We start from the raw sequence: 26,836 nt of genomic DNA, 5'->3' as shown, positions 1-26,836 counted from the left end.
ATACGGAAAGGTTAACGACGGAATCAACCTGTCTTCTTATGGCTCTGGGGGAATGATTACGGACTTGCTAATCACATACTCTGTACATCATTCCGTTATGCAAAGATTAAATATAATTCTTTGAAAATTAATTTAATAAAGTTGCATACGGCCAGTAGTAATAGGAACCTAATGGGTCACACATAAGACTTGGAACCTAAAAGAGAGATAGATGTTAATTAATTGATGGAAGCCCAATTGAGCCCAATAAGGCCCATGGACCAAAGGGGGGGTCGAAATTCATGTAGTATGTACATGAATAATTAATTTGATTTTTATCAATCCTAATTAGATTAGGATTATGAATTAAATTAATTAAGAGATAAATAAGTTAAGAGTTTTAATTAGATTATAATACTCCTATTATTATCCAATAAGGTTATTATTATTATCCTAAATATGTTAGATATATAATGAGATAATAATTAGGAATTCTATTCCGAATTGAATTCCTATTCAGTAACCTAATTCTATCTAACTAGGGATTAGATACAAGAGATTATAAATACCCACTCCCTTAGGATTTTCGAAATCCAAGTGTGCAAACCCTAGAGAGATTTTCGAAATCCACCCTAGTGCAAGAGAGAGAATATTCGACCCCCAGTTCGAGGACGAGATTTTCTACGGCTTCTTTCCAATCAATTGATTTCATCTATTTCTTTTATCCTTGATCTTGTGTTGATTAATTATAGGCAATCTATTTTGGTTGCTATTCAATGGTTGATTCTAACTTAATCTTCCCGTGTTTTATTTCGTGCTTGGGAACTCGGAGAAGAGTTGTGGGCACTTCAATAACAATGGTAGATTGATCATCAAAAGGTAATTCTTCTTATCCCTCTTTATATGAAATAATGATTAACGGATCCTAGGGTTAATGGAAATAGGTTAAAATTTTTATATTTCCGCTGCTATACCTTAGCCTAATTTCCGATAAAGAATATTCCCATATGTTGTACAAGGGACACATAACATGCTATATGATACTTGAAAGCTCATTACTATGTACCTACCACTTGGATTATACAGTTCATGATGAAGTGAGCACGGTGATGAAGTGTATGATACTGTCACCACAAGCTTAGTCATAAACTTATGTTCTTAGAATCATACAACTTCATCACCATGTTAAGTACTTTTCCATAAGCATACCAAGCCAAGTGACACGATACATAGTGATGGAGATTTAGTTGACCATATGACTATGATTCACTTGGTGGCTATGCTTCATACATGCAAGCTTCATATAGTTTATCACATACTCATATCTGACTAAGTTATATACAACTAACACTAAGCATGTTCACACATATAAACAACACCATGTTGAATGCTTTTCCATAGTTTATCACATACTCAGAGTCAGTTCTAAGCATGTTACATACAACTAGCACTAAGCATGTTACACATACTCAGAGTCAGTTCTATAGCTCCCTAAACAGAACATCAACCATAAGCTTCATAACAATACACATAAACAACACCATGTTGAATGCTTTTCCATAAGCATACCAAGCCAATTGGCAAGATACATAGTATGGAGATTTAGTTGACCATATGACTATGCCAAGCACAATACTCAATTAACATAAAACATTCTGTATATGTATATTCAAGTGACACGGATAGCAACAGTTGACTATATCACCATACTTCACTAATTAAGTTATATACAACTTGCACTAAGCATGTTCATACACATACTCATAGTCAGTTCTAGATCCATAAACAGAACGTAAACCATAAGCTTCATAGCAATACACATACACAACCATAGTTTATCACATACTCAGAGTCAGTTCTAAGCATGTTACATACAACTAGCACTAAGCATGTTCATACATATACTCATAGCCAGTTCTAGCTCCCTAAACAAAACGTCAACCATAAGCTTCATAGCAATACGCATACACAGCCATAGTTTATCACATACCCAGAGTCAGTTCTAAGCATGTTACATACAACTAGCACTAAGCATGTTCATACACATACTCATAGTCAGTTCTAGCTCCCTAAACAGAACATCAACGATAAGCTTCATAGCAATACACATACACAACCATAGTTTATCACATACTCAAAGTCAGTTCTAAGCATGTTACATACAACTAGCACTAAGCATGTTCATACACATACTCATAGTCAGTCCTAGCTCCCTAAACAGAACATCAACCATAAGCTTCATAGCAATACATATAAACAACACCATGTTGAATGCTTTTCCATAAGCATACCAAGCCAAGTGACACGATATACATTCACTATACTCAAGTCATATACAAAGTAGCACTAAGCATGTTCATTAACAAACTCATAGTCAGTTCTAGCTCCCTAAATAGAACATCAACCATAAACTTCATAGCAATACACATACACAACCATAGTTTATCACATACTCATGTCTGACTATTGTATATACAAACGAATTCAGTACATGGCAATTCCTATACACAACCCTTTATCATATACTCATATCTGACTAAGGCATACAACCACATCATACATGCAACCAACATAACAATATATGTACTCAACAAGTTAAAAAAATCTTCCCATATGTTGTAGGCATGAAACCATCTCTTCCATCAGCCGTCCCATATACTTCAGCACTCTTGCGTACTATCCCTGCAAATAAAAAGAGCAATATTTACCTATGTCAGCATCACGAACTATATATTGCCCTAGGTTAAAAAAGATAAAGACCAGAGATCTAACCTTTTCAACGATATAATAGATATCGTTTCCAGCTGCTGAAATCAACATACACATGAGTAAATCGGATGAGGAAAAGGAATTGTAAGGAACAATGAAACTCTAATACATCCGGGAACGAAGTAATTATGGCTTACTATTACTTTGTTTCAACCCAGTGAGAAAGCAACCGGCCAGAGATAGCCAAGGAGAGGGGTGGGAGAGATGAAGATGAGCTGCGCAAAACCTAGTTAAGGATTTGGAATGAGAGAGGGGTTTATATATGAGCTGAAATTTCAGTCAAACAGATTGAGCGTGATAAGTTTTCGTTGGCCGCGTAAGTGAAAATTTCATTGCCGTTTTTTTTTTGTTTTCAGTAAACAATTACAGTTATTTCTAACGACTGTCATCTAATGATTAAGTTAATTTTGAGTTAAACACGCGCTTTTTATAGATGATAGACTTGTGTCATCGGAAGGCCACAATGAAATTGAGGTGATTTAAACTTATGCTTTAAGATGACAGAATTTTAATATACTGTCACAAAAAATAATCAGACGACACGAAAACAAATCTCTGTCATGTATATTGTGTCATGTGAAAGGGAAAATGGCATAGTGAAAGTGTGAAATGAGGCAAAAGTTGTACATCATCGATGGAATTTACCCCCTAAATCTCTATGACTAGAATTGCAAAGAATTATGAACTCTTTTTGGTGGGGTATGAAACCTGGAGGTAGGAGGTCCATTCATTGGCATAGCGGGGCCCGCCTCTCTCAGGATAAGGATGAGGGGGGCTTGGGGTTTAGAGATCTGCAAAATTTTAATAAAGCTTTATTAGGTAAGCAGGGATGGAAATTGATAGTCACTCCAAACACTTTGTTGGGTAAACTCTTTAAAGTTAAATATTACCCTAGGGTATGTTTCCTTTTCTCCAAATTGGGCAATAATCCTAGTTTTGTTTGGGGGAGTGTCTGGAGGGCTATTAATGTTTTGAAACTGGGGATGGTAAGTCCATTTTGGTTTGGGATGATCTGTGGTTAATTACAGTTGATCGATTTAGGGTGCAGGAGAATGTTGATGTGCACAAGGAGAATATCAAAGTGGCTAACCTATTTGTCCCGGGTAGGAAGGTGTGGGACAGAGGGAAAATGGCGACCCTACTCTTGGATTCAGATGCAAGGGAGGTATGGAAGATCCCTTTACCGGTAAGAGATTTAGATGATGGGCTAATGTGGCACTACACGAAAAATGAGGTGTACTCTAGTAAATGTGGATATAAACTATTGGGTTCTTGATTCAAGAGTTAGATGATGTATCTATCTCTTTTGTTAAACGGTCAGCTGATAGCTCCCTATTTTATAGAGTTTTTAGGATTAATTTAGATTGTTTTAATTAGCTTTTAGTTAAGTTTTTGTATTAATTTGATAGTTTTTAGTTAAATTTAGTATTTTCCATTATTTATGGCATTATCAGTGTTTTCAGGGATTTCCAGGGGACTATTCGAGCATTTTCGAACCAGACCAAAGCCCATTGAAGCATTTTCGGACTATTCAGGGACCATCAGAGCACTTTTAGGATTTATCAGGGACCATTAGAGCATCTTTCGGAAGCCCATGGACCTAAATAGATAAAAGCCGGAGCAAAATCGCCCCAACTGGGACCTGTCTCGTCGAGACATTACCTGTCTCGTTGAGATAGGCCCTCATCTCGTCGAGACACTCCTTGTTTCGACTAGACAAGGCGGGGAAAGGCGCACCAGCGCTTTCCCCTTGCTGAAATCCGCGGATTTAGGCTCTGAAGCCCCACTAAAATATTATGTGATTGTCTTTTTTACCCTTGTTGCATTAGAGTTTCTCCCGAACTCTATAAATAGGGAGATATCTCTTGTATTGAGGAAGAGCCGTCACAATGTAAATATTATATTTCAGAATAGTTCTTTTTTCCTTTTTGCTTTTTAGATTAGTTTTCAATTCTGTCTTTCCTTTTGAAGAACAATTAATGGGAGAAGCGCTTGATCTTCTATTTTGTAATTGGATCAGACAAACGGGTTTTAGATTTCTCTCTTTCCCTTTTATCTTTTACCTTTATATTTAATTGAAGATGTTTTCCATTATTCCTTTACTCCCTATTATCTGATTAAGTTTGTCTATGAACTAATCCCTATCCAATTTGGGATGGGGATGAGATTGATTATATGATTATGTATGATTAGGGACCTAGGGTTTATGTGTTTATCTTTAATTGATCAGATTATACATGCTTAATGCTTTGAAATTGCCATGAATAGGATTATTGCTAGAATGAGACTCGATGACGATCAACTAACCTGTTTTGTATATATGTTTGTGCCTAATGCCTATAACCTAACAAATATAGGATTATAGATAGATAAGAACCTGACCATGGACTTATCTATGCTGAACTTGTATGATCCCACCTCACTAGAGACCACTAGGAGTGCGGCTTCGTGACTGGGCTACGGCTTTAGTCTTAATTGCCAAGGAACTTACTGCTTTGCATGCCCTAAGTTATATGCCTAATCAAGCCGTTAGCTGAATGCATGTGAATAGGTTAGATAAATCTTGATCACATTTGTCTTTCTTATTAGGGCAATTACCGTCAATCACTGATAAAACATAAGTTTTGTTGGTCCCGTGTAATTAGTTCCAAGGGGGGGTTTAGGAACTAATGTAACTTTTTCGCTTAATTATGCTGACTTAATCAATTCTTTAAGTTACTTAACTCAGTTTTGGTCAGCACGGCCGAGAGAGATGTAAGACAGCTTTAGTCAGAGGCTGACTAGAACCGTTTTACTTGTGAGTTGGGAATTAACACTTAAGGTCAGCTTCCAACTCAACACTCTGATTACTCAGTGTCAGCTTATTCAATTTATATCTTGAGTAATTTAAGCAAGCAACACATACATATATATATTGAGAGAAAGAGTTAGAAATTACTCAGCAGATTTATCTTGGTTCGGCCTCACCGCCTACGTCCAGTCCCCAGAATACGTCCGGGCTTTTTCAATCCAATATTGAGCTCTTTAAAGGTAGAGCACAAACCGTTTACAAAGCAGTTGAGTATGCAAGAGTACCGTCCTCTATTCGTCTACTCAACCCTACTAAGCGCCTATAACCGAACACGTAGATTTTTCTCTACCACTGAGTACTAAAACCGAGTACTCAGCACCACTCTCTCAACTTCTACAATTGATACAATTTTGTTCTTTCTAGATGAAGAACACTTTAGATGAATACAAATTCAATCTAGACTTTTACACAGAGATAGGAATTTGGTGTAAGATTTTCTTTTCTTGTTTGAATGTGCTTTGTATGTATGCTCTCTTTTTTTCAGCCAAGGATCCAAGAGTTGGACTTGTCCTTTTATAGTGAATTTCTGATGCCTCAATCATTTGAATCCGGATGTATCCATTGAATTCAAACGGCTCCTTGCGTCATTCACTGGTCAGCATACAGATTTTGCAGGCCAATCCTGTCATCTGAAATTAGCAGCCGTCAGGCTTGTCTTCTTTCGCCAGGTTCGTCTTCTAGCGCCAGTTTCATCTTTTAGCCAACGGCCAGTTGACCCATGCGTCTCGAAACTGTCTCCTTGCGTAATTCCAAAGCTTCTGAATTGGTGCAGACAGTTGTCGGATCTTGTCTTTTTGCAAACGGATCATTCGCGCTGTCCTGACGAGCACTCAGCTTGACTCTAATAGATGTTGCCTTCGATATTTGTCTCTGGTGAGGCTGTGTCATATTCTACTCAGCCTCTTCGGTCAGCTTCGTCTTCAAGCGTTTGTTCTGAAGAAGACTTTTCTTCTATTATGCTGAGTTGTGTTTCATTCAGCTTCTTTGGCCAGCTTCATCTTCAAGCGTTTGTTCCGAGGATGACTTTTCTTCTATTATGCTGAGTCATGTTTTACTCAGCTTCTGTGCCTCATGCTGACTCCATTCTGTCGTATTTTTTATTTCTGTTCACTTATAATTATACTCAACATTGAACAAACACATTAGTACAATTAAACCAAAGCACTTAAATTTAATTGCCCCTTAATCATGGATTAACTTAAATAATTTTGTCAAATCAAAATCATGTAGAAAGATGTTTCAACAAACTCCCCCATTTTGATGTTGGCAAAAATATTTAATTGTGGAACTCAGCATTAAAGTTCCCCATGATTGAATCACTTTTCATACTTCTGAAATTTCTCCCCCGTAAGGGATGCATCTGTTGACTTAAATTAACTCTAAACCTTCTAAGATTTAATCGAGTAAAAATAAGACATGCTTATACTGACTTAGTTCAATTCTAGACCTTCCAAGATCTAATTCAGATGAGCCTAGGTCAGCTTTCAGAAGAGTTTAATGCTTGGAACATATAGTTGTTACTCAGTGTTACTCATAAGTATTAGAGTTATCGTATAATCATTAGAGTTATGTGTGCTGAGTATATTTTACTTGTATTTTCCTTATGTTCACAAGATTTTTATTTTGTTCAATGTTTAGTTTAAGTATGACAGATCAGCATAGAATCATAATAGGTAAGCATCGCATATAGATAAGTCAGTTTGGAAAAGAAAAGATGCTTATATAGATAGTCAGCAACAAAATAGGACATGCTGCATATGAAGTTACAAGTCTAAGGCTATTTTTAGTCTATCTCTTTATATTGACTTAAAGTTTGCCTATGCCTTTGGCAGTTCTTTGTTGCTGACTTGGATATCTTGGGTTAGCAGAAGATGGACCAGGCTTCTGCTGAGTTCCGGCGGCAGGCTGAGTTATCTCCCTTTGTTTCTGCTGAGTTCCAGCAGCGCGTTCTTTCTCCCCCATTTTGCCAGCATCGGGATTGGAAGGAGGAGGAAAGAAGATTCCCTGTTGAGCAGCACGAGATAATTTGGATGAGTACAGTTGAAGTTGACTCGTACTTTCCCGAAGACCGTCGAAGACTGCCATGCCATCGGCCATAGTGGAAGAGGGGATCTTAATGTTGGCACTGAGCATACTTAAGAGATACTCTTGAGATTTCCCGATCCAAGTGATAGATTCTGTCAGTTTGGCATAGGATTGATGATACATCCTGAGCAGGGCAGTGTCATATTGTTGACGTTGAATTTTAGTGCGAACCTGCTTAAGGGTAGATTGAGAGCATTGCAAAATCTCATTAGTCTTCACAAGGTCAGTGTCCATTTCCTGTTTATTCAGGTTGAGTAGGCGAACGGCTTCACCAATCTGTTCGATGGAACACTGGGAGGAAGAGGAGATAAGCTCACGAGCTCCGGTCAGCTGGGCGAAGTGTTGATTTACCTCAGCAGAGGTTGCATATGTTGAGTTCACAACTGATAAGGCATTGAGTTGACCTTGGATGGCGTCCATATGAGTTACCATCATCAGCTGGAGTTCGACCAGCTTCACAAATTGGACCTTCAAGAGCTTTGGGATCGGCTTGTTCCTCAGCTTGAGAAACAAAGGCTTGCTTTTTCTTGAGTTGGTCTGGAGTTGGCTCAGTGACGGTGGAGAAGAATTGAAACTGGATTTTGGTGAGATCAGTGATTGGTTCCCTTAGTGGAGAATCATCCAGAAGGTCAATGACTAGAGATTTCTGAGCCTTTTGTTTGAGTCGTTTGCCTGTGCTGTCCTTGTTGGTTTGCGAAGGGGGGTCAGCAGCAATAGAGTCAAGTGACTCAGAGGCAGAGATAGGACCAAGGTCAGCATCAAGGCCGTACACAACCTTGTCCTTTACTTGTTGCTCAGTTTGATTCTCAGTCTGCTCAACATCAACTGTTTTATTTTGCTCAGCAGCAACTTTCTCACTTGGCTCAGCAGAGCCTATCTTGTCAGCATGAAACTGACCTTCAGTATTATCCAGTTCTTCCTCCTGGTCAGTAGGAGTCTTCTCAAGGTCAATCTCTTGACTTCTCACAAAGTGTGAGTCTTCGGAGATTACAAAGTCAAGAGGAGGTGCATCAATTGGCTTTAACCCAAAAATTTTCTTCTTCTTTTTCAAAGGTTGCTCAGGGGTTTCTTCACTTTCTTCCTCAGGCTCAACTTGCCTTTTCTATTTCTCTGCTGACTTAGGTTCATCTTGAGTTCGTGCAGCAGCAGCTTTGCTAGAGATTATTCTCAGCTTCCTTAGAGCTGTGTTGACATCCCTTGCGGATTGGTCAGCTTTCTGCTTCTTATCTTGCCTTGTTCGGTCAGCGGGTTCAACCATTACCTTATTTCCTTTCTTGGTTGGCACATCCTGTGCTGCTTCAACCATATTATCCCCTTCTTGATTTTCTTCTGCACCTTTTCCTTTCTTGGATTTAATCGGCTGGTTATAGGCTAATCCAAATAGCAGTGCCGCTGTGATTTCTGTTCCGCAAGTCTCAACTTCTTCAACCGTGCTTACTTGGTGGTCCTGAAGAATTTTCGTGATGAGGGAACCCATCCTGAGTTTCCAGGTACTTCGTTGGAATGCACCGACAAGAAATACGGGCATATTAAGTGGTTGGTAGGCCAGCATATGCCAAATGAAGCATTGCTCAAAGTTTGAGGCCGATGAGGAGGAGTTGACCTTTAGGAATAGGAAATTGGTCAGGATGTAATGAGCCATTTTCTGAGGCTGACCTATGCACGTGCTGGCTATTTCTCCTTTGTGGGTTTTTGGCTTACAGAACTCAACAGGATAGTCAATTTTGGCATGGTCGTTTGTGGTCTTGAATTCTGTACCTTTGGCCGGCAGCTTTAACAGAGTTGCTAGATAGGATGGAGTGATCGTGATGTCCTTGCCTTTGACACTGGTCACTAAGTGGTCAACATTGTCCTCGTTAACTCTGAGGTTTGTGTAAAATTCCCTTACCAGCTGTGGATAGGTGTTACCAGGGAGAGAGAAGAGTTCAGACCAGCCGGTTTTGGTGATCCATTCACAGAAGGGTTTCTTAGCCTCTACGAACCCTTTAGAGAACCAACGACAGCGGAGTACCTCACAACCCTTAACGCTATTGTATACAGGGAGGAATACCTTCTCCTTAGGTGGCTTGTTCTGCTTTTCCTTCTTCTTTTTCGAAGGTGTTGCTTGGTCAGCTTTAGGGTTTTTTCTCGGAGTATTGACCTTAGATTGGTCATGCTGACCATCCCCTTGAGACTCACTTGAAGTCTCTTCATAGTCCTGCTGAGCAGGAGAAGGTGGGTTTTCATTAGAGCGATTGTCATCGTAATCGGCACCGGAGATGTTTTGAGAATCGCCAGGCATGATTCCTTGAGAAATTTTAAGAGGTTTTGGGATTTCAGAGAGAGAGAAAGATTGAATGCCAGAAATTTCGAATTGTAAAGAGAGATGAGTGGGAATTCGTCCACTATTTATAGACATGCCGAGTTGATCTGATAGGTCAGAATGGCGGTTTGACATCGAGATGATCAATCGACAGGTATCCCTAGCATTTATGACACATTCGGCGCATGTGTTTTCTAATTATTGCGCTTACGTCATCCTAGGTGGCTATTCAATGCGCGTGCTAGCATTTATTGTTTTATTGGCTTTACTCAGTTTCTAGAATACTAAACGTTTTTGTCATTCTGAGTGCCCAATTTTACGTAGTGGGAATATTCGTATGCTTAGTAACTCAGCTTATGATAATCACTCAGTATGTATGTCTACTCAGCATTGGGTGATATAATTCATATTTAGCTCAGCATGCAATAGTTACTAATTTAGCACAAATCACTCAACATGGTAACCACTCAACATTCAATTTAAACGTAGAATTTTATTGAAGAGGACTAGACATACCAATAGCTTCCCTTAGTATGTTAAATTGCTCACGAGCCAGAGGCTTCGTAAAGATATCCGCAAGCTTCCCATCGGTTGGTACGTAGGTCAGCTTGATCTCTACTTTGAGTACATGATCTCTGATGAAGTGATGTCGAATGCTGACATGCTTCATCCTGCTGTGTTGGATTGGATTTTTGGATAAATCAATGGCGCTCTTGTTGTCGCATTTGACTTCGATTGTTTCATTTTTTACTCCATAATCCTCCAGCTATTGCTTAATCTATAGGACCTGGGCCACACAGCTTCCAGCAGCAATGTACTCAGCTTCAGTTGTTGACAGGGCCACTGACGATTGCTTCTTGCTGAACCAAGATACTAGATAGCTTCCAAGGAAGTGACACCCTCCTGAAGTACTCTTACGCTCTAGCTTATCTCATCCATAGTCAGCGTCAATGTATCCAATGAGTGTGAAGTCATTTGTATTTGGATACCATAAACCTGCATTAACTGAGCTCTGCAAATATCTAAAAATTCTTATTACAGCTAGAAGATGAGATTCCCTGGGGTCAGCTTGGTATCTTGCGTAATAACATACTGAGTACTGAATGTCAGGCCTACTAGCAGTAAGATAAAGTAGAGAGCCAATCATACCTCGATATAACTTACTGTCTACTGACTTACCTTTCTCGTCAGTGCAAAGGACAGTGTCAGTACCCATTGGGGTAGATATGGGCTTACATTCTTCCATATCGAATTTCTTTAATATTTCTTTGGCATACTTAGACTGACTAATGAAGATGCCGTTCTTCCCTTGCTTAATTTGAAGTCCAAGGAAGAAGTTGAGCTCGCCCATCATTGACATTTCGAACTCAGTTTGCATCTGTTTACTAAATTCCTTGCACATAGTTTCATTAGTAGCACCAAAGATAATATCATCTACGTAAATTTGTGCCAGCAGGGTATCTTTACCCTTTTTTTAATGAATAAGGTTGTGTCAGCTTTGCCTCTGACATAGTTCCTGATCAGCAGGAAACTGGTCAACCTCTCGTACCAAGCACGTGGTGCTTGTTTCAGGCCGTACAGGGCCGTCTTGAGTTTATAAACGTGGTTTGGAAATTTTGGGTCTTCAAACCCTGGAGGCTGACTAACATATACCTCTTCATTTATAAATCCATTAAGAAAAGCACTTTTGACATCCATTTAATATAGTTTGAAGTTCATGAAACTAGCACATGCAGATAATATTCGTATAGCCTCTAACCTAGCAACGGGAGCAAAGGTATCACCATAGTCAATGCCCTCTTGCTGACTATAGCCTTGGGCTATAAGTCGGGCTTTGTTCCTGACTACATTGCATTGCTCATTTAGTTTGTTTCTAAAGACCCACTTAGTTCCTATGGTCTTTTGATTCCTAGGTTTTGGTACTAAATCCCATACCTCATTTCTCTTGAATTGATCAAGCTCTTCTTGCATAGCATTGATCCAGAATTCGTCGTGCTCAGCTTCAGTGAAATTCTTTGGTTCATGGACTGAGACGAACGCAACATTGCTAAGATATCTCCTGAGTTGATTTCTTGTCATCAGGTTGTTCTTAGCAGCATCAAGAATGGACTTCTTCGAGTGTCCTCTTGGAATTTTGATCTCTTTGGGTAATGTTGAGTTGTCAGCAGCAGGTGTTTCAACAATCTCTGCAGTTTTGGATTGGTCAGCAAAGGTAATTTCAGGTTCGTTTTTACCTTTGGTCAGCCCGTGTGGTAATGACTCAGCGGCTCCATTTTGGTCAGCGGAAGCTGAGCCTGGGTCATCTTCGCCAGACTGACTTGACTTACCTGCAGGGCCAGTTTCATCGAACTCGATATGGACAGACTCTTCTACGACTTGAGTTCGTTTATTGAACACTGATAGGGTCGTTTCGTCCCTATCTTTTAGCATGATTTACGGTTTAATTTTAGATGAAATAAATAAGTTTAATTGCAAAAATAGAATATTTTAATAAAATAACGAAATAAAAATAAATTTCGTACTTTCGGTTAATTTTCCTTATTTTTGATTAAATTAGAAAATAAAACGTCAATCTAACTCGGCTCTCGAGAATTGTATTTCAGGTACGAGCAAGGAGCAAAAATCCTCCGACATACGCGGGGCGTATCACCCTCCACGCAGGGCGTGGAACACATTGTCAGAAATAATTGCTCAATCCGCAGGCACCACGTGGAACTTACCCACTGCCACGCGGGGCGTCCTACCTTCCACGCGGGGCGTATAAGCAATGATAAGCAATAATGTCTCAATCATGAATGTTAGACTGCAAGATCTTCTAAGTCAACTGACAATACGCGGGGCGTACAACCATACATGCGGGGCGTGTATGGGAAGTTCTTCAGTCCAAAAAACCAGAGACTTACTTACGCGAGGCGTGCTTCAGCTACGCGTGGCGTAAAAAACCCAATTCAAGCAATAAAATCTCAGAAACTGAACCACGCGAGGCGCACCTCAGTCTACGCGGGGCATGGTTGAGACAACAAGATCTGGATTTGGTCCATATGCAGGAGATTTCTGACGGAATGGGCAAATACGCGGGGCGTCCCCCACCATACGCGAGGCGTGTCATGGGAAATCTGCAGAAAATCATGTTCCTCTATGCTTGCACCTTGTAAAATTACAATTCTACCCCTAGCTTGATGTGTATAAATAGGAGTGACTAGCACTCATTTAGCAAGCTTTTTTAGATACAAACTCTTGTTATAGATTAAGCTCTTGTTATATAGTTTGAGATTTTATTTTACATAGCAAAACTCTATCACCTTGAGAGCTTGTTCGTTGATTCCGGCATTCCGTTAAAGTTCCGTTCCATCTCTATTCACCAAGCTCGAAAGCTCCACCTCTAAGTCCTAAGAGACGGCCTTGAGTCCGGTTAGCTAGTTCTGAGGGTGGATTCTTCCCTTTTCGCTTGCTAATTAGCTTGTACTCTTCCTATGTACTAGGCTTGGTTGTATTCCATATTTATATTCTCCATATTTATAATTTATGATTCATAATCTCTTTTTCTATATATGTGTTGATGTTTGTTACTTGTTTTGATACTCGTAATTGATTATTGTGTAGGAAAACGCGATTTCCGACGCCATTCGGGCTATTTTTAGGGATTCATATAGGTGTTGCCTTACCGAAACGCTCCAGAAACCGTAGGAATTGACAAACCACGGAACTTACGGGCCCTAATTTATGATCCCGAGCATTAGACACGCCTTGACTAGGAACCACGTAGTCTAAGTACTTCACGGGCCGGTCACACTACACGTAGTTGTCATTGCAAGAGTAAATCATTAACCGTATATATATTGGGAGTCTTTGTTTGTCATATTTATAACTTATCGCCGTCCGTATCATTTCGTAGAGTTTTTGTTATATAAATTTATCTCACCATAGTTAGGAGTAGTTTATAGTCGTTCCCCGAATCAACTCAAAGTATTCACCGCTTAGATAACATATAAAACCGAGTCGTTTAATACTTGTAGTTATAAATCCCGTGGATTCGATACTCGGTCTTAACCGGATTATTACTTGATACGACGGGGTACACTTGCCCCTAAGCAGTGGCGTCTAGCAGAGATAGATCATTTAGGAAGATCACATCCATAGTCGTAACGCACTCATCATAACATATATTTCATAAGCTCTACCTAGCCGTTTACGACGCTATCAAGTTTTTGGCGTCGTTGCCGGGGATTTATAATTTCTTGCAATATTAGACAAAACGTTTTATTGTTAGTCTAGGCATTATTTTTTGTATAAATTGTTTATATATACTTTTCATACATACTTTTTACTAACAATATTATTTCTTGTTTATAATTTATTTCATTTATTTATTTTATGCACACCCGATCCCGGAGTGATACTCTCGTTCCTATTGATATTGAAATTGAACGTACTCTTTGTAGGATTCGGAGAGAGAAAATGGCAAACCTCAACAATGAAGCTAACCAACCCGAGGTCAACCAAAGGCCGCCGGTGCAACCCGTGAATAACAACTGCAATGGTGGAGGCAATGACATGCGCTCGATGATGGAGATTCTTGCTCCGCACCGTCCTCAAAACCGCAACAGAATCGTTGCCCCCACCATCCCGGCCAACACATATGAAATTAAGACTAGCATGATCCAACTCATCCAACAACTTGGTCAATTCGGAGGGGAACCCCATGAAAACCCTAACAAACACCTCGATAAATTTCTTATATGTGCCGAAACTTCTCGGCAAAACGGTGTTCCGGTTGAGGCCGTCCGACTAAAGTTGTTTCCTTTCTCTTTGACAGGACAAGCATTGGAGTGGTTGCACTCGTTGGAGGTGGGTTCGATTACATCATGGGTGGAACTTGAGAAGGAGTTCCTTTCTTACTACTTCCCGCCCTCCAAAACGGTTAAGTTGAGGAACGACATCACTACCTTTCGGCAGCTCGAGCACGAAGCCCTTCATGCGACTTGGGCGAGATTCCGAAAGTTGCTTCGGAGTTGCCCACACCACGATATCCCCAAACACGATTTGGTAAGTACTTTTTATCACGGATTAACACCTACTAATCGTGCCACTATGGATTCCGCAGCAGGTGGGGACCTGTTTAGGAAGTCGGCCAGTGAAGCATATGAGCTCATCCACGAGCTCGCAAGGAAAAGCGTACAGTGGCAAGAAGATCGGCTTACCGGACCTTCGCGACATCAAACGTTCGCCGTGGAGAAATAGGCTCCAAAAAGTTCCATGGAAGAAATGAATAAAAAAACTTGACGTTTTGATAGCCCAGTTGAGCCTTAACAAAGTTCCACAGGTCCTGATATGCAATCATTGTGGTGGAGATCATGACGGACTTAATTGCCAAGCCGGTAGCCCTTTCGCCGGCAATACCGAAAATGTAAGTTACATAGGAGGCAATCAAAGGTACAATCCTAACCCGAACTCCTACTCACACCACCACAATAATAATAATAGCGGATGGAGGCCTCGGTACCAACACCCTAACTTGTCGTATGGCAATAATAATAATGTATTGAGGCCCCCATCCGACTTTGATCAAGAATATCGGAAAAATGGGCTAGGGCAATCACAAACCATGCCCGGTAATCGGAACACTCCACCTCCCGATAATGTGCATGGCCAGTCAGTAACGTCCTTATTAAAGGATATCTTAACCCGTCTTGCCGATAGTGAGGTGTTTTGCAGGGACCTTAGCCGCCAGGTAGCCCACTTGAATTGTCAGCAACAGGAGAGGCCATTAGGAACCCTCCCGGCAAACACCGAGCAAAACCCGTTGGGCAAAAATAGAGAGTCCGTACAGGCGATAACTCTCCTAAATAGTAGAAGTTCGAACCCGTCGAGTTCCAACTCGGACAACCTGCAGTAAGCCACCGCATGAGAAAGTCGAGCTACTCCGACTCTAAACGTAGCATCGGTTTGAATTTCTCAAACCCCCTGTTTATATGTATCATAACCGTTTTTCACCTTATTTTTATTTATTTTTACGTTTCTCTCTTTTATGTTATTTTTTTCCTTTTAGTTATTTTTATTTTTATTTTTCTCCCATCTCATAAATCAAAAGAAAAACAAATCCCATTTTTAATCCAAAAAAATAAGCCACACGGAGCGTACACACCAGTACGCCCCGCGTACCTGCGTGTCTGTCCCCATTTTCGTAATTAAAGACATGCTACGCGGGGCGTCTATCCTACCACGTCCCGTGTACCTTCAACCGCTGTGACTTTCTTTAAATAAAAGCCACGTATGCGGACATGCGGGGCGCCCCCTAGGGCACGCCCCGCGTATCCTAGGGGAGTTGCGAATTGCAACTCCCCATGGCAGCCTTTTCTCATCCCACCTTTCCCATCACTCTCTCCTCTTCCCCAAAAATCTTTCCCACTTCTCCACTCCACCTCTTCTTGTTGGGGTTTTGTGTCCTATAGACAATTGTTCTAGGATACAAACTTAATGTAAATGAATTGTTCTTTATATCATTTGTTTTAATGAGATATATGTTTTATAACTATATAAAGGCAATCCCTTTTAAGCACTAAATAAAGTCTAATAAAAGGAAATCCGTAAGTTTGTTTAAAGTGATTATAAAGTGTTCATACAAGCATGAAGTGAGACAAAACTTTATAATAAACTGATAAACTTAAAACCACCCCAAGTCAAGTGATATGTTTAGGATTGATATATCACTGTTGAGACTTGCATGTAACAATGTCTTCTATCCGACAGAAACCTGATCTCACAAGCTTCATATATACAGATATCTGGACAGTTACATGGATCCGATGAAAAGTAGTTCATTAGGATTGGGGATCCGATTTGAGATAACAGGATGGGTAGATTCATCCTTGTCACCTGTTCATCTCATTGGTATTAATAGGTATAACTAATCCTCAGACTCAAAGGAATATTAATTGGTATTCTGGATTACGGAATGTGACGCTTTGACTCTGGTGTAACACAATCCTTAACAGAGATGACTCTGGGGTGTGAACAGTAGACGTTGGGTATCACAGGAAGTGATTGCGGGATCGTTATATATTGGATTGAGCATTTATCACTCCCGATAAATGGGAGATACATCCAAGGATCGCTTGTGGAAGACTCGACTCTAAATCCTTGCAAGGTGATAGCTTAAGACTTGAAATACAGATTTCACTTAACCTATCTATTTGAGTTGACTCGGCCTGTACAATTAAAACGAACGTCTCACTATATGTGACTTGACATCATCCATAGTCATAAGATTCAGTTCAAGGATGTAGTTGATAAAGGATCGAATTATACTGTAACTAATACGGAAAGGTTAACGACAGAATCAACCTGTCTTCTTATGGCTCTGGGGGAATGATTACGGACTTGCTAATCACATACTCTGTACATCATTCCGTCATGCAAAGATTAAATATAATTCTTAGAAAATTAATTTAATAAATTGCATACGGCCAGTAGTAATAGGAACCTAATGGGTCACACATAAGACTTGGAACCTAAAAGAGAGATAGATGTTAATTAATTGATGGAAGCCCAACCCCCCCCCCCCCCCTTGGTCCATGGGCCTTATTGGGCTCAATTGGGCTTCCATCAATTAATTAACATCTATCTCTCTTTTAGGTTCCAAGTCTTATGTGTGACCCATTAGGTTCTTATTGCTTCTAGCCGTATGCAACGTTATTAAATAATTTTCAAAGAATTATATTTAATCTTTGCATAACGGAATGATGTACAGAGTATGTGATTAGCAAGTCCGTAATCATTCCCCCAGAGCCATAAAAAGACAGGTTGATTCTGTCGTTAACCTTTCCGTATTAGTTACAGTATAATTCGATCCTTTATCAACTACATCCTTGAACTGAATCTTATGACTATGGATGTTGTCAAGTCACATATAGCAAGACGTTCATTTTACTTGTACAGGCCGAGTCAACTCAAATAGATAGGTTAAGTGAAATCTGTATTTCAAGTCTTAAGCTATCACCTTGCAAGGATTTGGAGTTGAGTCTTCCACAAGCGATCCTTGGATGTATCTCCCATTTATCGGGAGTGATAAATGCTCAATCCAATATATAACGATCCCGCAATCACTTCCTGTGATACCCAACGTCTACTGTTCACACCCCAGAGTCATCTCTGTTAAGGATCGTGTTACACCAGAGTCAAAGCGTCACATTCCGTAATCCAGAATACCAATTAATATTCCTTTGAGTCTGAGGATTAGTTATACCTATTAATACCAATGAGATGAACAGGTGACAAGGATGAATCTACCCATCCTGTTATCTCAAATCGGATCCCCAATCCTAATGAACTACTTTTCATCGGATCCATGTAACTGTCCAGATATCTATGTATATGAAGCTTGTGAGATCAGCTTTTTGTCGGACACAAGACATTGTTACATGCAAGTCTCAACAGTGATATATCAATCCTAAACATATCACTTGACTTGGGGTGGTTTTAAGTTTATCAGTTTATTATAAAGTTTTGTCTAACTTCATGCTTGTATGAACACTTTATAATCACTTTAAATAAACTTACGGATTTCCTTTTATTAGACTTTATTTAGTGCTTAAAAGGGATTGCCTTTATATAGTTATAAAACATATATCTCATTAAAACAAATGATATAAACAACAATTCATTTATATTAAGTTTGTATCCTAGAACAATTGTCTATAGGACACTAAACCCCAACATACTCCCACTTGGACTAAAGCCAATTGTTTCTAAAAATTATCCCAGTAGAAGTTAAATGACGATCATGTACTCTCTAGGTTAAGGGCTTTGTCAACGGATCTACAACGTTGTCCTCTGTAGGTACTCTTTCTATTCTCACATCTCCTCTAGCCACAATCTCTCTTATGATGTGGTATCGCTTAAGGTAATGCTTGGACGCATTATGAGACCGTGGTTCCTTTGCTTGCGCAATGGCTCCATTGTTATCACAATACAGTGTAATGGGATTTACAATGTCAGGCACCACACCAAGTTTTGTAATGAACTTTATAATCCAAACCACTTCCTTTGCTGCTTCCGCAGCTGCGATATACTCTGACTCGGTCGTAGAGAAAGCTACGCTTCCCTGCTTGGAACTCTTCCAACTGACCGCGCCCCCATTCAAGATAAACAGGTATCCTGATTGGGATTTAAAATCATTCTCATCTGTGAGATGACTTGCGTCTGAAAATCCTTCTATTTTTAGATCACCTTCTCCGTACACTAGGAACATATCTTTAGTTCTTCTCAAGTACCTAAGAATGTTCTATTTAAAACCGAGTCGTTTAATACTTGTAGTTATAAATCTCGTGGATTCGATACCCGGTCTTAACTGGATTATTACTTGATACGACGGGGTACACTTGCCCCTAAGTAGTAGCGTCTAGTAGAGATAGAGCATTTAGGAAGATCACATCCATAGTCGTAATGCACTCATCATAACATATATTTCATAAGCTCTACCTATAGCCGTTTACGCTATCAAACACCCTATATGCTTTACTGTTAGTTGAGTACCCTAGAAAGATCGATTCGTCAGCTTTAGAATCAAATTTGGCAAGGTTGTCTTTCGTATTGAGTATAAAGCATTTACAACCAAAAGCACGAAAGTATCCAATATTGGGCTTTCGTCCTTTCCAAAGTTCATAGGGGGTTTTCTTAAGAATAGGTCTAACTAAAGCCCTATTGAGTATATAGCATGCTGTGTTAACAGCTTCTCCCCAGAAATACTTTGGAAGCCTATTCTCACTCAGCATTGTCCTAACTATTTCAACTAGTGTTCTGTTCTTCCTTTCAACAACCCCCTTTTGTTGAGGAGTTCTAGGAGCAGAAAAATTATGGTTAATGTCGCTGACTTCACAGAATTCATCAAACTGTTGGTTTTTTAATTCTCCGCCATTATCACTACGGATGTGAGCTAATTGTAAATCTCAGTCATTTTCAAGTTTTCTGATCAGTGTTAAGAACGTCTCAAAAGCTTCATCCTTGCTACTCAGCAAGATGACCCAAGTGTACCGAGAGAAATCCTCTACAATGACCAAGTAAAATCTCTTACCGCCCAAGCTGAGTGACTGGACAGGTCCGAAAAGATCCAATTGTAGTAATTCCAATGGACACTTGGTTGAGATAATATTTTTACTTTGAAAAGACTTTTTGGTTTGTTTACCTTGCTGACAAGCATTACATAATTGATCTTTCTCAAATTTAAGTTTGGGCAAACCCTCAACTAATTGCTTTCTTGCTAATTTGGCAAGGAGGTCCATGCTTACATGACCAAGTCTCCTATGCCATAGCCAGGAGTTATCCTCCTTTGACACTAAGCATATGTTTTTCGAAAAATTCTTTTCTAAACTCAACATGTAGACATTGTCAACACGAGGAGCAGTTAAAATCAAATCGTTTGTTTTTCCCTCGAGTATCCGACACTCAGTGGTATCAAATACAACCTTTCTACCGCTGTCACACAGCTGAGCCATGCTCAATAGGTTATATTTGAGACCCCTAACTAAGGAGACCGACTTAATAGTAGGGTTACCTCCGCTAGTACCTGAACCTACTATCTTACCCTTTTTGTTGTCTCCGAAGCTTACACTTCCACCTCGTTTACGCTCAAGTGTGATGAACTGAGTTTCATCACCAGTCATATGCCTCGAGCATGCACTGTCAATATACCAAAGCTTTGACTTCTCCGCGCACCTCAGGCTCACCTGCATTTTAAACTATTCATCTTTAGATACCCAATTCTTTTTGGGTCCTCGTTGGTTAACATAAACAGGTGACGCATCATATTTTATTTTGTGACGGAATACATTCATGGTGTGGCCAGCTTTACCACAGAAGTCACAATAAGTCACCCTTTGAGGGTGATTTTGTTTTTGGTCAGCACGATTGTGCTGAGCATGCCAGCATACCTTAGTGGTATGACCTTTCTTTCCGTAGAAGTCGCATTGGACATTCTACCGAGTATACCAACACACATCAATGGTGTGCCCTTTTTTCCCACAATAGTCACACTGACTGTTCTGCTGAGTGTACTGTCTATGCTGACCAGTACCTCGATACTCAGCATTGGGACATAACCTTTTCTTAGCCGATGTACTCAGCTGGTTCTGTATGGTTGTGATGTCCTTTCTCAGCTTCTTAGAGTCTGATTGGACTTCAGAGACAAATCCATGCATTATTTTTAAGTTTTCATCTTGCCTAATGTTGTCCTGAAGGAGATGTCGGATGTCACTCAGTTTGACTTCCTCGATCTCATCACATCGCCTGCTGAGTGCTCTAATTTTCTTATTACACTTTTTGGTCAGTGTATAGAGATCACTCAGGGCGTTAACCATTTCATTTCTGAGCAAAAGAAGAGATGTTACCTCATTGGAATGATCCTCTTGGTCAGTGTCATCTGAGAGGTCAGCTTGCTCAGATCGGCATTGGTCAGCAGATTCATTGGCCATGAAGCATATGTTTGTTGACTCATTTGCATCAGCTTCTGATGAGATTGACTCATCACTGTCGCTCCATGTTGCGACCATTGCTTTTCTGCTTCCTTTCTTCTCTTTCTTCAGAGTTGGATAGCTTGATTTAATGTGCACAGTCTGATGGCATTCAAAGCATGTAACAGGCTTCGAGCTGTCCTTTTTGTATCTGCTATCGCTGGACTCAGCTTTGTACTTATCGCTTCTTCTGGATGGCCTTTTGCTGTTCTTGTCGTTCTTTCTGAACAACTTCTTCATCTTTCTTGTGAACATGGCCATCTCCTCATCATCTGATGAGTCAGCTTCTGTTGAGTCAGCTTTCATGACAAGTGATTTTTGCTTCTTGTCCTCTGACTTTTCTTTAGCTTCAAAGTTCTTCATTGAGATCTCATGGGTCAGCAGAGATCCAATCAGCTCGTCATATTTGTATGTGGTCAAGTCCTGAGCCTCTTCCATAGCTGTCTTCTTAGCTTGCCAGCTTTTGGGTAGACTTCTCAAGATTTTCTTCACTTGCTCTTCTTCTGTGAAGTTCTTGCCGAGTCTCTTCAGCTCATTTATAATGTTGGTGAATCTTGCGTTCATTCCAGAGATGTCTTCATTGTCATTCATCTTGAACAGCTCGTATAATCGCATGTGTTGGTTCACCTTTGATTCCTTGACCTTGCTGGTACCTTCATAGGTTACTTCCAACTTCTTCCATATTTCCTGTGCTGACTCGCAACCTGAAATTTTATTGTACTTTGCAGCATCTAACGCACAGTGAAGCATATTGATAGCTGAAGCGTTATTTTGTAGTTTTCTAAGGTCATCTTCTGACCACTCAGTTTCACTTTTAACAACTTTCTCGTTGTTAACCATTTTGTAAGGCACAAATGGGCCTTGAACTATTGTAAGCCACGCACTCATGTTTGTAGCTTGAATAAAAATTTTCATCATGTTCTTCCATAATGTATAGTTTGATCCGAAGAACAAGGGAGGCCGACTAATTGATAATCCCTCAGGGAGAATCTATGTTGTTTGATTTCCAGGAAGGAAACGAGTGCTGTTCTCAGCCATTTATAGGGATCAGCTCAAGATAGTTATATCTTTGAGTAGTGAGCTACTGAGCTCTGATACCACTTATTGGTCCCGTGTAATTAGTTCCAAGGGGGGGTTTAGGAACTAATGTAACTTTTTCGCTTAATTATGTTGACTTAATCAATTCTTTAAATTACTTAACTCAGTTTTGGTCAGCACGGCCGAGAGAGATGTAAGACAACTTTAGTCAGAGGCTGACTAGAACCGTTTTACTTGTGAGTTGGGAATTAACACTTAAGGTCAGCTTCCAACTCAACACTCTAATTACTCAGTGTCAGCTTATTCAATTTATATCCTGAGTAATTTAAGCAAGCAACACATACATATATATATTGAGAGAAAGAGTTAGAAATTACTCAGCAGATTTATCCTGGTTCGGCCTCACCGCCTACGTCCAGTCCCCAGAATACGTCCGGGCTTTTTCAATCCAATATTGAGCTCTTTAAAGGTAGAGCACAAACCGTTTCAAAGCAGTTGAGTATGCAAGAGTACCGTCCTCTATTCGTCTACTCAACCCTACTAAGCGCTATAACCGAACACTTAGATTTTTCTCTACCACTGAGTACTAAAACCGAGTACTCAGCACCACTCTCTCAACTTCTACAATTGATACAATTTTGTTCTTTCTAGATGAAGAACACTTTAGATTAATACAAATTCAATCTAGACTTTTACACAGAGATAGGAATTTGGTGTAAGATTTTCTTTTCTTGTTTGAATGTGCTTTGTATGTATGCTCTTTTCTTTCTTTTTTTCGGCCAAGGATCCAAGAGTTGGACTTGTCCTTTTATAGTGAATTTCTGATGCCTCAATCATTTGAATCCGGATGTATCCGTTGAATTCAAACGGCTCCTTGCGTCATTCACTGGTCAGCATATAGATTTTGTAGGCCAATCCTATCATCTGAAATTAGCAGCCGTCAGGCTTGTCTTCTTCAGCCAGGTTCGTCTTCTAGCGCCAGTTTCGTCTTTTAGCCAACGGCCAGTTGACCTATGCGTCTCGAAACTATCTCCTTGCGTAATTCCAAAGCTTCTGAATTGGTGCAGACAGTTGTCGGATCTTATCTTTTTGTAAACGGATCATTCGCGCTGTCCTGACGAGCACTCAGCTTGACTCTAATAGACGTTGCCTTCGATCTTTGTCTCTGGCGAGGCTGAGTCATATTCTACTCAGCTTCTTCGGTCAGCTTCGTCTTCAAGCGTTTATTCTGAAGAAGACTTTTCTTCTATTATGCTGAGTTGTGTTTCACTCAGCTTCATCTTCAAGCGTTTGTTCTGAGGATGACTTTTCTTCTATTATGCTGAGTCGTGTTTTACTCAGCTTCTGTGCCTCATGCTGACTCCATTCTGTCGTACTTTTTATTTATGTTCACTTATAATTATACTCAACATTGAACAAACATATTAGTACAATTAATCCAAAGCACTTAAATTTAATTGCCCCTTAATCATGGATTAACTTAAATAATTTTGTCAAATCAAAATCATGTAGAAAGGTGTTTCAACAAGTTTGAACTCCCTAAACCCATACATAGGATTTAATCAAAGGATTCCTCATCCTGGATTGTACCTTCCATTAATTTACCTTCTACCATGTTAATTGTTCACTTTATTTTGTTTTGTTACCGCTTTTAATTCATTTAGTTAATTATTAAAATCCAAACCTTTATTCAACCCTCTAAAAAATTAGACCAACCTAGGTAGATTTACTAATTATAACAAATAGTCTTTGTGGTTCGATCTCGTGCTTAGCACATTACTACTTGTTGTGATAGGATACACTTGTCCTATTAACTGCCATATATTTTGCGAGCATCATCAGCGAACTGTGCTGCTCACTGTCTAGCCCGAGCAGTTAGTTCTGTGTCTTATCGTAGTGAGTGGCAATTTTCTCCTCCTTTTTTTTGTCTTCTATTCTTTTTGTTGATATTAGCTAATAATACTTCCTTTTCATTCAAAAAAAATGAAATAGGGGTCACGAGGGGTGGAGTCGCTTATGGCAACTGAACATCCCGCCCCAAGGTTAAGATGTTTATGTGGAAATTGGTTGTAGGTTGTATAGCTACGAGAAACAGATTAGCAGCTCGGGATCTATTGGTCCCTATCCATTGCCCATTTTGCCATGTTGATGTTTAACACGACTATCATATTTTTGTGGGATGTGTGTATGCCCAAGAATGTTGGAATATTATGGGTTTCAATTTGGACCTATTCCCATCTGATTACCTCACTGATGCTATTTTGCAGGTTTTAGCTATTGTGAACTAGGATATGTGTTGCTCGATGGCTATGACTCTTTGGGTGATATGGGCTCAACATAACCAGGTGGTGTGGGAGAACGAACTGCAACGTCCGTCACATGCAGTTCCTCCTACTGTTCGGTTTCTGAAGGACTGGCGGCTGAAGTCGACTGTCCCTGCTCGGGTCGGAACTGGTGGAGCTGTGGATCAAGCTTGGCATGGGAGCTGTCAAATGTAACATCGATGTTGATGTTTTCCAAAAAGTCGACGCCAACGGTACTGGGGCACTGTTGCAAAGTTCAGATGGGTCCTTCATGGCATACTAGAGCACTTTATTACCATATATCGCTGAGGTTCGCGTTATCGAAGCACTAGCGCTCCGTGATGCTATCTATTGGGCGGATCAATTGCATTTTGTTAATGTCCTTTTTGAAACCGATTCTTTGGTTATTTTAAACAGTATCAATTCTTTGTTGCCAGATCTTTCTGAATTTGGCTCTATCATACAAGATTGTAGAGTTATTTTGAGTAACAGATACGATTTCAAAGTGTCTTATGTCCCTAGGCTAGCAAACAGGGGCACATGCTGTTGCACGTTATGCTCTGTCCAATGCTATTGAGTTTTTTTTTCTACTCCCGACTGGCTGCAGGAGACTCTTTGTCATGATTCGTCTATTGATTAATTGAATTCATTCGTTTCCAAAAAACAAAGTCTACTATATCCTAGTCTATTGAACATTGTCAATAGAAATAGGACAATTATATCATTTCTTTCTTTACACAAATTATCTATTAATGAGCTAGCACGGTTAAATATGTATTTTTTTTTCTTTACATCAATCTCCGAAAAAAATCTATCGATATTTCTGATTTGATTTTCTTGCTCCTACTTATTTTATAGGAATAAATTACTATTCCCTTCCCCCATAAAAAAGTTTATTCGAAGTTATAAGATAAGACATAGAAAATACTTTTTTTTTATATTTTTTTCGATTCTGAAACACAAGATCAATTTATATTAATATTTAATTTATACCCAATAGAACATTTTTATTTCTATATAATAAATACTAAACCTAATATAAAATTTATATATAATAATATTGATATATCTATCCATCTTTCAAACTTATTCCAATTATTTTTTTTTTGTTGTTAAACAGTTATTCAAACTCTTTATATATGTATGGTAGTGAGTGGCGAGAGGTAACCAAGTCCAATTTATTCTCTATTACATCTCCAAGAACAAAGGCAATGACCAAAACGATAAGTATACAAAAATTTCTGTGCCTGATTATGCTTTTAGTCTTGAATTTTGGTTCAGGAAAATCTAAAAGCTTTTCAACAACACTATCTCCGGCGACACTAGGCCTGAAGAAAGAGAAACTAAGCCACCTCCACTTCTACTTCCACGACATTTTAAGCGGCCGGAATCCGAGCGCCGTTCCAGTAGCAAATGGGGCCAGCACAAACAAATCCTTATCGGGGTTTGGATTGATGATGATGATGGACGATCCCTTAACGGCGGAGCCCGACAGAAGATCTGAGCTTGTCGGAAAAGCTCAGGGGATTTATGCGTCGGCGTCTCAAAGTGAAGTTAGCTTCTTAATGGTGTTGAATTTTGCTTTCAGCCATGGTAAATATAATGGTAGTAATCTTAGTGTACTTGGACGGAACAGTATATTTTCCGGCGTAAGGGAGATGCCGATAGTCGGTGGAAGTGGGCTTTTCCGGTTTGCTCGTGGATATGCACAGGCGAAGACTCACTTCATTGATTTCAAGACTGGTGATGCAATTGTGGAGTATAATGTTTTTGTCTTCCATTACTGAAATTGAAGTTGGAGACTTTTTCTAGCTTAGCTGCTATTAAAATACGATCTGATTCTGATGTAAATATGTCCACTTTTTTTTTTTTTTTAAATGTTTAACTAAACTCATTTAGTATTATTTTCTGCAAATTTCCTTTTTTTTCTCATTTTAATAAAATATTAATAACATTTTCTCCTATAAAAAAAATAACATTTTCATTCTATGTATTTCAAAAG

General features: G+C 39.5%; 1 protein-coding gene and 1 long non-coding RNA gene across 2 annotated transcripts in view; one reads left to right on the top strand and one right to left on the bottom strand.

The window, feature by feature from the left end:
• Positions 1 to 2,487: 2,487 nt before the first annotated feature.
• LOC136209772 (uncharacterized) overlaps positions 2,488 to 26,836 on the bottom strand; it is a 35,227-nt gene continuing 10,878 nt past the window's right edge. Inside the window, exons 3-4 of the long non-coding RNA XR_010677663.1 lie at positions 2,752 to 2,786; positions 2,488 to 2,661 (exon numbers count right to left, since the gene is read on the bottom strand). This is a non-coding gene — a long non-coding RNA (uncharacterized lncRNA). The remainder of the gene's footprint in view (positions 2,662 to 2,751; positions 2,787 to 26,836) is intronic.
• On the top strand, positions 25,952 to 26,754 carry LOC136209124 (dirigent protein 22-like). The gene has a single exon (XM_066000501.1). The coding sequence runs from the start codon at positions 25,974 to 25,976 to the stop codon at positions 26,619 to 26,621; it is 648 nt and encodes a 215-aa protein (XP_065856573.1). The 5' UTR covers positions 25,952 to 25,973; the 3' UTR covers positions 26,622 to 26,754.

Source organism: Euphorbia lathyris, chromosome 10 (genome assembly GCF_963576675.1).
Source record: "Euphorbia lathyris chromosome 10, ddEupLath1.1, whole genome shotgun sequence".
Classification (NCBI taxonomy): Eukaryota; Viridiplantae; Streptophyta; class Magnoliopsida; order Malpighiales; family Euphorbiaceae; genus Euphorbia; species Euphorbia lathyris.
Note: the sequence above shows the minus strand (reverse complement) of the source record. Positions and strands in the feature narration are given on the sequence as shown.

Coding starts and splice junctions, on each gene's coding strand:
- LOC136209124 (XM_066000501.1), top strand. CDS start 25,974: ATGTATGGTAGTGAGTGGCGAGAGGTAACCAAGTCCAATTTATTCTCT.